Source organism: Primulina huaijiensis, chromosome 8 (genome assembly GCF_012295235.1).
Source record: "Primulina huaijiensis isolate GDHJ02 chromosome 8, ASM1229523v2, whole genome shotgun sequence".
In the NCBI taxonomy this organism is placed as follows: Eukaryota; Viridiplantae; Streptophyta; class Magnoliopsida; order Lamiales; family Gesneriaceae; genus Primulina; species Primulina huaijiensis.
In genome coordinates this window covers 1368394-1379889 of record NC_133313.1, presented here as the reverse complement: position 1 = coordinate 1379889, position 11496 = coordinate 1368394, and the positions used below count along the sequence as shown (strand labels likewise).

Below are 11496 nucleotides of genomic sequence, written 5' to 3'. Positions count from 1 at the left end.
TAAAATAAATATTATTACTTTTGTTACCTTTTTCTTCTGTTTTGGAGCTTGGAAAAATATGGAGGACTTTTAGAGCTTCGTGCTGATAACGTGTTGTGAAAAAGTAAAAATTTACGATAAAAAGTAAAAATCTCAAACTCTCAAAATTATCACACTACACACTTTATAATATTTTTCTCTCAACTCAATTGTGATTTTCTTCACAAATGAGAGATCTATTTATAGAAATTTTTTACAAATAATCCAAAATTAAATTACATCATTACCTTCATCATCACACACAAATTTCAATATTCAACACCTAATTTTCAACATTCAAATATTCAATACACACATTTTAAATATTATTTTTCAACAAAATTGAGGGTCTACAAAAATCGAAACATGTACCACTTGGTATAGACAGATATTTAAGTGTCCAGCCATCTGGGTTGCACACCTACTTATTTACAAAGCCAGTTTATTTTATATATGTGTGTATATAAAATTACATACTAAACAAAAAAAAATTCATATACACATGAATAAAGATTAGAGTCGCGGAGATGAGAATACTTAGGTAAATGTGCGGACATACAATAATGGATAGACTAATAAACAAGTATATTAGAGAAAAAGTAGGAAATGTACCTATCGAAGAAAAATTGAGGGAGACACACATGAGATGTATGAACACATACAAAAATGACCGATAGATGCTCTAGTTAGTAGATGTGAAGAATGAATAATAACTATATTAATAGGCGAAGAAGGAGACTAAAAAAGACTTGGATACAAATTATTAAACATGATATGTATTATCTAAATATAGATGAGAATGTACCAAGAGAAAGTCGATAATTACGTTGGAAGATCCATATAGTCGATAATTACATAGGAGGATCTATATAATCGATACATACTGAACGGGATAAAACTGGTGTGTGTTGTATTTGAAATTAAAAATATTTTAAAACCCAATGTTCTAAAAATTAAGCAAGTGTTGTTCCCTTTGTGAGAGATTTATTACTTATATTTTTTTTTTAAAAATTCAATATTTTAAAAGGTCGTTAATTTATATAAGAAATTATACAAGGATGTGTATATGTTATTACTTATTTGTTCGTCTTTGAGATTCACATCTTATGCAAGCACACAAGGAACCTTGTTTCCTCTTTCATTACTTCTCGGAGAAGATGAAAAAGAAATTTTGTTTTTTCTTAAAAAAAAAAAAAGATAAACCATATATACTTATTTCAAAAGTACTATTTTCACTTATTTTTTTTAACCAGTAAAAAAATTAAAATTGGAAAAAAATAGATAGCAGACTTCGAAATTTTTTGAATGATAGCTGGACTCCAAACCATAAATTGATTATTGAAATTTCTTGTAAATTATGATGAGTTAAAATATCCTAATAAATGTTGGATTATCTTCTAGATAAAGAAAAAACAATGATTCATACATACATAGATTTCAGCTATAATTAAAGACATCTTTACAGCTATAAATACCAAGTTTATCAAAGCTAAAGTTGTATTAGCCTTGTATTCAATACTATTAGTCCACATATTTTTCAGATTTTCTTATAGTTTATCTGAATTGAGTGTCGAAGAGATTCGTCAAAAAATTCTCTCATCTTTTTGTTTGTGTTTATTTTAGAGCTATTTGACCAGAAGGTCAAACAATCACACGCTAACCTGGGATCAACCTCATTAAAAAAAACCTTAAATTAAATTTAGAATAGTTTATAGTGAATTTATATATTTTTGTTTGAACATCTTATTTCCGTTTGGCGCATTTTTGTATTATTTTGCATGCCACCATCCCCACAAATCAATATATAAAAAAAAGGTAAAAGTGACAACGATTATATATAAAATTTACACAGATAATATACATAGTAAAAAAATACATTTTTTGGGAAAGGCGTGATTTATATTTAGTGCTTTTGTGCATATTCTAGATTATTGGGAATCATAAAACGTGTTTAACTATCGTTAATTATTTGATATTTGTTTTTGGATTTGATTGGATTTAAAGTAGTTAAGAAATGGATTAAAATAATAATTTAGATTAGGCCCCGTACTTAAATATAACATATAGGACCAAAGTTTTTAAATAAAACTTTTTAACAAAAAGGTATTCATTAATCACAATGATTAGTGGATTCTAATTTAGGCCTACAAGATATCATGAATTTTATTTAATGATTAAACAGACTTATGTTGCAATATACGAAAGAATATAATATATTTAAAAAATTATCAAGTTTATAAGCAGCATTTTTGTCCCTGCAAGGCTACAATTTAGAGTTTTCTTAGCTCGGTCCTCGTTGTTTTACCTATTAAAATGATGTTTATATTTAGGGTCAAGCTTGGTTCGATTTTAGATAAAAATTCGAATCACATCATATTTGATAGGTTTTACAGAATCTAAAGCCAAACCAGACCATAAATATTTTTTATCACCAAACTTTTGGTTTGGTCTGGCTTTGATGACTAATTTTAATTTTTGAGTTTTATAATGAATTAGTGCATGAGATATTGCAAATTGGAAAAAGGAGCAACTGAGATTTGATAGAAGTTGAGTCATCATTTATTTAACCGTAGAATAAAATAATTATAAATAAAAATCATACATTAAAATACTTATGCATGTTAGAATTTTGCAACTTATAAAAAAACATAAACTTTTAGGGTTGTAACTATGTTTATTTGACTTAAAATCTACAATAAAAAAATTTTTCAATGTACGTAGTTGGACCGTTACAAAACTCACTAATAATATAATATAAATTAAAAACAAATTAATTATTTTTAAATCAAAGAAAGATGACACTACATTAACAAACATCATCACATAATTTGTTATATTCATGTAATCGGTTTGGATCACTTTGATTTATTTTTTTGAGTATGTCTCTAATAAGATGGTCTCATAAATTTATATAGGCGATATGAGTCGATCTGATCCATAATTACTGTTAAAAATAATAATTTTTGCATAAAAAATAATATTTTTTCATGAATTACTTTAGATTGGAGATTCGTCTCACTAAATTGACTCGTTGGACAGTTTCATATGAGTTTTTTGTATTTTTTTTAATCTAAAACTTGAATCAAACTAATTTTTACAGTTGGATTGATTTTAAAATCAATCCCAAACCATAATTTTCTGAAAACCGAACCAAACTATGTCTAGAATTCGACCTTCTATGAGGCTATCTCTAATACTCCACGTTGGTACGTCTGAATTCTAAAACATGGTCCGATTATTCCAAAACAAGAACGCAGCGGGAACAGATTCTTGGCAAGTTGTTTGATAAATACAAAAGTGCATTAAGAATTATAATGGCCATTTGTCACCGAATTTATAATATTGGATCATGCTTGGAATCTTATTTTTTTAAATAAATATATAATATATTTTTATCAATCTCAGGATGCTTCATTGTGTACTGACTTGTTAATTACTAAGTTGAGTAGGCCCGTAGTTAGACCATTTTACGAATCTTTCATTTGTGATACGGATAAACCTTGTCTATAATTACAATAAAAAATAATACTATTTGCATAACAAGTAATATTTTTTCATAGGTAACCCAAAAAGAATGACATGTCTCACAAAATTGACTCACAAAACCGTCTCAAAAGTTTTTTTGTTACTACTTAGAACATTTGTTTAAGCCAACAGCTTGCTAATGTACTTTCTTCGAGGTAAGCAAAAATGTAGACTCCATATCTTCCAAATGGACAATAATTTATGGGTAAAATTATAGTTTTGATATTGTACATTTATCAATCTAAAAACTGCAAATATACAAATATACATGCGTAGAAAAATGCTTTGTTAAAAAAATTAAAAACTCAAATGATTACAATTGTTTGAATAAAGCTCAACATTTGATTCAAAAAAAAAATTATGACATTGTCTAAAAAAAACAAATTTATTATACATGTTTAGGTTGCGGGTTGGACTACTATAAGTTTCTTTTAGTTGGTTGGGCCTGAGAATTAATTATACATGTAGGGACCAATAACTTTGGCCGGCCAACTTCGTGACAAAATTTAAGAAAAGGTCATGTTAATGGAATATGATGTTTGACCTTTTAAAAAAATAAAAATGAAAATATATCATTCATGTATAGTATCAAAATAAATAAATTGGGTCTTTTGACACCATATTTGTTATTTCATATACTATTGTGGTTGATTAATTTATTACATACACGGTTTGTGTGTTTTTTTGTTGTCTAATATTTTGTATACCTATATAGGGTAATTCTGGATGTATAGGGAAAAGATTAAACTACATACAAATATTTTCTTATAAAGTACAAGGAACAAAAATTGAAGGCACAAATATATAAAATTTTGAATGCAAGAACGTGGAAATACGTTAAAGCAGAATTTTGAAATATTCATATTAAGCTAACAACCACCTGTTGCATGCACCTCATATTTTTATTAAACAAGATAGGAAGCAGGGGAAAGCAGTTTGGAGAAAGGTTTAACATCTAAACTCGACCAGAAAACATTAGATACAAGAAACAAGGGCTTACAGAGCAATTGCTGAAATCAGAGGTTCTTGCTGTCTTATCACGCTTCCTACTATGATATTTATCATCCAAGTCAATCCAAACTAGCAAAACATAAACAAATCAATTTGAATACCATCACCTCACATAAGATTGTTGTTGCCGCTCTCCGTGTTTTCCTCACCTTCTATCTGTTTCTTGTCCTCATGCTTCTCATCCTCATTGTACTCATCCTTCTCCTCATCTTCGTTAGCATTCTGCTATATATTATCGCATTTAAAGAAAACAACAAGGCCCCGATTAGGTAGCAGTTGCATAATAAAACAAATTTAGGATTTTGGCCATCATAACGAAACGTAATTACAATCATATTACCAAATAAAAGGCATAATATTGAAAGGAAAAATATACACTTATATATTACAATAATAAAAATGCTAACCTATCAAAACAATGAATTCGACACATGTTAAATATACAAGTTCAGTACATTAAGGGAACGGAGCACAAACATTAGTATAATTATAAAGACAAAATATAAAGAGGGGTCGTACTTTTTTGAATGAAACAAAAGCAAAAATTCATTGCAACACATGCAACATATATACAACAAAAATACATTGTAATAAGATGATATTTATGTATTGGATATTCGTAGAAACTTACCTTAGTACTTATGAAATGATGTATGCCACCGTTCAAGTCTTTCATTTCAATGTCCTCGCCATTTATGTAGAACCAACGTAATTTTGGCGTACTTAACGATCCCAAAGTGAAAGTTTTCATCAGGGTGCAATCAGTTATTTGAACACGGACAAGTGATGGTAACTCAAAAGAGTACTTCCATTGGCAAAAACTTCTCAGCTTACAATTGTTGATAATTTCCAAATATTTCACATTAGGAAAAACAGAGTTAACAGTTACATTTGTCTCATCCTCAATCACGTCAATCATCTCTTTGCAATGGTGTATATATAGTGTATTGAGATTAACAAGAGCTGTTGCTATTGCATATGATATTAAGTTTCTGATGCCATCAACTTTATATATATACAATCTCTCAAGATTATGAAAGAAAATGACTGGGATGTGACGACACCATATCTTTCTTATTTTATCGGGCATGTCCCATAGATTAAGTGTCTTTAGGTCAATAATTTCAACCTGTAAAAGATAGACAAATTAAATGACAATTAATTGATTGCTCAAAATGAAATCATTTTGATCTAAATGTAGAATCCAAATAGACTATAAGTAATCAAAACTGTATAAAAACATAACCACTTCCCATTTTGCTAGCTAACACTAAATTACAAATAGCACAACAATAAAAATATCAACAATTTATTTGCTGTATATCTATTTGTTGGTACAACAAAACATTAAAAAAAATCTCAAAGAAATTCCATTTTAGCAATGGCCATGATTATAAAATAAAACAAAAACCAGTATATGAATCTTATACATATTCCTTATATTATTCAAACCCAATAACGATGAAATATTTGTTTCTCGATCTGTATATTAGCATCTGGACACATATGACATTATATTATTTAAAATACGAAGAAAAGACGTACCTTTTTGTTGCAAAATAAATGAAGAGAACTATGGTCGTGGGTGGGTTCTGAATCTATTGGCACAAAACTATTCAGCCTTGACAAATTTCCAATCAACAACTCTTTCAGCTTTGGAAACTTGATGCTTTCAGCACCTCCGTAGAATGTTGTCAGGTATGAGAGATCCTCTAGTTTCAGTTCCCTCAATTCTTGGAATATGATATGACGATTTCCATCATCCCTAAATATTTCTTCTATATTGTCACGATCACTAACGACGATCTTCTCAATCATGCCGGCAGAGAATTGGTCGATTTTGGTTCGGAGATTTGGGCAGCAGTTGATTTGTAGTTCTATCAACTGGGGGAATTTTATGATTTCAACTCCTTGGGTGAAAGCCAAAAGGTTTGGCAGAAAGTGCAGTTGCAGTCTCTCTAACTTTGGGAACTCAATAATAGAAGCCTCTGTGTTGCTTTCCATTTCATTCCACAACACTTGTTCAATCGTGTCACAGAAAGAAATTTCAAGGCTTTGAAGTTTTACAAGACTCCTTGCTGTTGCCATTGAGAAGAGATATCGTAGATTGGGACAAGAAGATATGTTTATGGATTTGAGGTTGACCAGTGAAACATTCTGATTTGGACTCTTCCACAAATATCCCAACTTGGGAAGACGATCAACAGCTAGTGATTCTAGATTTTGGAAGGAATTGGATCCCTCTGGAATTGTACCATCAATTAGCTCCAACATGGAGAATTTCCTATCGATTGCATTCATCAATTTATCCACCGTTGAACAATTTTGAAATACAAGCTCCCTCAAGCTTTCAATCTCTCCTAGATTAAAATCGTTTGAACCATCTCCACTTAATGCTAGTGACTGGGTGTTCTTTCCTAGTCGCCGAATCCAATTTCCTACTGTCACGTCTCTCGGTAAATGGAGTGCGATTCTTCTCTCATGCTTCTTAATTGCTTTGAAAGCATCAAATAAATATCGGTCCTCATAAGCACGTATTCGATATCTTCTTAACTGCTTTGAAAGCAATATCTCTTGGGCAACCAAGTTGGGATCAAATATATCAATCTCCAAGCAAGTCAAATTGCTGAGAGACTCAAGTTCTGAAAGACTAGCATTCCTTTCCTCACTTACATTTCCTTTTGCTTCCCATTTGTTAAAGCAACCAACTATCATCAATTCCTCCAACCCAACCAAGCTTGATATGACACCAGCCGCTATTTTTTTGAGTTTCTCGCAATCCCTCAATTCTAATAATCTTAGAAATTTCAATTCCCCAACATTTGCTGGTAACTCTTCAATTTCGTTACAGCGCCAGACACGAAGAATTTCCAAACTTGCTAACTCGCCAACAACATATATGTCTTTAACATTGCAAAAATACAAGTGCAACTTTCTAAGTTTTTTAAGGAATTTCAGAGATGATGGAAGTGATTGAAAATATTGATCTGAAAAATACAAGACTGTCAGCTCCTTCATTCCTTTAAAACAAATATCATTGACATCAAATCCTTTGGGAAATCCTGAATAATTGGAATTCAGAATCATCAAGAGACGAAGATTTGGAAAATCCAACCCAACAGGAAGCTTGGCATTGGCAATTGAAATGTCCACTGACATCCAATTGCAATTGCGAGATGAATCTTTACTAGACAAAACCATCAAGGACACATTCAAAAACCCTTGTTTTTCTTTTGAACCAATGAAAATAGCCACATCACGAACAACATCATGCATTTTTACCTCTTGTTCATTTCTACCAGTCATCAATAAAAAACGACTTCTAAGCCTCTCCAATAAATGATATGTTCTGTTTCTTCCATCGTCGATATTGTTGATTCCCTCAAACATGCCTAACCCAAAGCTGAGCAAAGCCAAGTCCTCAATCCGGATGTTATAATCTTCAGGAAACAAGCAACATAGCAGGAAAAGGGACTTTTCACTTTCAGTTTCCAAGAAATCGTAACTCAGTTTCAGAGGCATATAAACAATTTCCAGAACTTGCGGGAAATTCGATGGGTTAGCTCCTCTCAGTTGTAAAAGTGCATCTTTCCAGGTCTTTATACTTCTATTTTTCAGAGCTTTACCAACAGTTGCAAGCGCAATTGGCAAACCTTTGCATTCTGCTACGACTTCTTCTGCTATGGTACGCAAATATAAATCATCCACGCAATCACCAGATTTCTCTCTAAAAAGTGTCCAAGCTTCTTTTTTGTCTAAGACTTGTACTTCAATAACTTTATCGGCTCCCATTTCTTCACATACATCTTTCAGCCGAGATGTCAATATAATTTTGCATCCTCCATAAGGAACTCCTATATCCTCCGGCTCGAAGCTTTTCCAAACATCATCAAATATTATGAGTTTCTTCTTCGAATCCATTAGCCTGGTGCGCAATTTATGCGCTCTACCATCCAAAGTCTGCTCGCTCAAACCCAAACGTAATATTTCTGCAATTTGATTCTGAATTTTAGTCTTGTCAGTTTGTTGACTGACAACTACAGTCACAACCTCATCAAATTCTTTTCTCACCCTATCCTCAATTCTTCGCACCATAGTTGTCTTCCCAACACCTCCCGCGCCGCAAATCGCTATCATGCGGACGTTGCCATCTTTCAAACACTTGATGATGTCTTCCTCCATGCTTTTTCTCGATTGAAACTCCAAAGTTGGTGCATGGGAGATAGGTACCATTGATGCCGGAGGGGCTGGATCAGCAATCCTAATCGAATTTCCTTCTTTTCGTAGTTTTGCGATGCCTTCTTTTGTTTCTTTGGCACTCTTTCCCACCGAGTACCGCGGGATTATTTTCCAGAGCTTAAGATCATCGCAGCCTTGCAAAATCCTCGTCGCCTCCTCAAGCTTCTGAGTGCCTTCATTTGACCAGTTTTTGACATCAGTCGTAGGACTCTCGGCACGAAGCCGAGCCTCTTCAATCATTGCCTCCATATTGCGCCTTTCCCTTTCCAAACAACCAATTTCATCCCTCAGGCCTTGAACATTTCCGTCGAAGCGCCACCAATAATTGATATGGAGCTTGACGGGAGGCCAAAGGACCTCAGTAACTATGAATTTGCCAACATCTTTTACATATTTAAGCGGATTTAACCAACAGTCTGCCATTAGAAAACAAGCGAATGGAGATGGAAAATCCAACGTGGATCTGCTCCCCTATGTTATCTGAAACAGAGAAAGATGGAATGAGATCAAAGAAGAAATGGGATTTCGATGCAGAATAGTTGAGTTAGATCTGAGAATGAAATTACAAAGAACAAATAATGAGGTTGACTTAGAACTCTTCCCAATGGTACCATAAGCCAGCCCCAACTGACCTACCTCTTCTCATTGCTTTAATTTAGATACATTTATTAAAAAATTTGCCGACAAAATTACTACTTTTTTGGCAGCATTTCACCTGATAATGAAATTAATCAAATTTTAAATTTATATTTTTTTTTTTTTGAAACTGGTATGCATTAGCTTCTCAAGATCGATTCGAATTTACAACAGATTCCATATAAAGAGAATTTTTATTTGAGGTCCCTGCAACAAAATATTGACTAATTTTTCTCAACAGTTGCACATGAAAGCATTTTTATCTCACTTTTCTTCCACTGAAACAGAAAAGGCGATGAGGTTAGAGACGGGGTTTGACTTGCACTCTTCCTAGAGTACCATCTATGTCAACACCAAATGGTCTCTGATTTTTCTGACAAGTTCAATCTATTTAGATTATTCCATAAGTTCCTGACAAAAATAGTACATTTGAGGCATTTTAACATCAGATCTGAATGAACGAGAGATTAATGCAAGGAACTCACTCTGTTGCGATCATGACCGAAGGAGCACTGCTGGAACGGATTATGGTTCATGAGAGATAGATACCATTTTCTTCTTACACAAAACCGATAATCCTTGATTTGTTTTGGGCAGGAAGATAAGTTCTTGTTTTAAAAAAAAAAAAAAGCAAGTCTCGAAGATTGCTTCGAGGCATACTTTGCTATTTTTTTAATATATATATACATAAATTCATTGAATCCAACCTTTATTTATTTAAAAAAAAAAAAAAGCAAGGCTGGAAGTTTGCGCCTTGCTAAATATATGTCGAGACGTGCAAACCAAACATTATTGAAAATTAAATTATGGAAATTCAAACCAATCAGGGACGCCTCCCCTTATTTTTTTAATACATAGCCGGCAGGATTAGGAAAAGGGCATCTCGGTCTGATAAAAATAAGCATTAAAGTTGTAAATACCCAACGTAAATGATAGAAGCGAGTTATCTAATTAGATATATAAATGAGTAATTTCCATTCACCTTGTCTGTATTTTATGTATTTGAAAAATTATCTCATGCCATAAAGACGAGTGTCAAATACGAATGCAAATTATCCGCCATTAATTATAGAATTTTTTTATTAACACGCCCAATAGAAATTCAAAAAAAAAAACAAAAAACAAAAAATAGCGTGTATAAAATTAATTTACTCAAGCATAAAACTCATTGCAAATGCAGCATATATAAGGAAAAATGATGGTCCGAAATCTGCAAAAAAAAATAAACATCTTGTCAACAATCAGATAATTCACTCGATTTTCAACCATCTCATCAACGAAAATGAAAGGAAAACATAACAAATAAATAAATGACAATGTATTGAAATAACAATAAAATATTTCAGTTGAAACACGTGTATCTTAAAAATGTAACAAAACCGATGGGAGAGAAATAAAAACAATGTATTGAAATAAAAATAAAATATTTCAGTTGAAACACGTGTATCTTAAAAATATAACAAAACCGATTGGAGAGAAATAAAAACGATCGAAATTTGTCATGACATATCAAGGCACTCAAAATAGAATACACATACCATTTTCTTGAACTCCAAAAAATTCTCAATACTTCAGGATTTATTAATTACAAGAGCCCATTTTATACTTCAGCACATGTCGATTCAGAATTATGGACGGCCAAAATTCCTAAATCTAAATCATGTTAATAAATCCTAATTCTCTCCAAAAATTTCTAAAATATAAAACTCACTTCTCGTACCAAATAAAGCAAGTTTTGATCTACATACCAGTAACGAGCCTAGCTCGAGCTAGATTCGTTAAGTATGCTCGTTTTTGAGCTCTTTGAGCATTCTTAGCCAAAATGCCAACTAATATATGAAAATTTGAAGGGCGGATTTCTAATTTTATGGCATTCATATGTCATCTCTTTCACTAAAACTTCAATGTGGACAACAAATAAACAATGCATGTTGCTAAATTAACGGTCCAATAAACTAACCCAACAAATTAGTCGAGCTCGGGCCACGTAAACGAGCTTGAGTTCGCGAGCTTACGAGTCAAATACCATTAAGCTCGAGATCGACTCGATAAGCTTCAAGAACGATC

General features: G+C 32.2%; 2 protein-coding genes across 10 annotated transcripts in view; both read right to left on the bottom strand.

Annotated features, from left to right (window-relative positions):
- Positions 1–10045, bottom strand: part of LOC140982470 (probable disease resistance protein At4g27220) — a 51037-nt gene extending 40992 nt beyond the window's left edge. For 2 of the 8 annotated variants that reach the window (XM_073448982.1, XM_073448984.1), the window contains exons 1-3: positions 9915–10045; positions 6100–9273; positions 5186–5683 (exon numbers count right to left, since the gene is read on the bottom strand). In XM_073448982.1, coding sequence (XP_073305083.1) covers positions 5186–5683; positions 6100–9216 — 3615 coding nt within the window. In that variant the 5' untranslated portion in view covers positions 9217–9273; positions 9915–10045. Of the gene's footprint in view, positions 1–4626; positions 4756–4961; positions 5684–6099; positions 9354–9598; positions 9692–9914 lie in introns of those variants that run through there. The other 6 variants (XM_073448981.1, XM_073448983.1, XM_073448985.1 and 3 more) reach the window with 5 other exon arrangements.
- Positions 4637–11496, bottom strand: part of LOC140982472 (disease resistance protein At4g27190-like) — a 26248-nt gene continuing 19388 nt past the window's right edge. The window contains exon 3 of one of the 2 annotated variants that reach the window (XM_073448993.1): positions 4637–4776. In XM_073448993.1, coding sequence (XP_073305094.1) covers positions 4663–4776 — 114 coding nt within the window. In that variant the 3' untranslated portion in view covers positions 4637–4662. Of the gene's footprint in view, positions 4780–11496 lie in introns of both variants that reach the window. The other variant, XM_073448991.1, reaches the window with a different exon arrangement.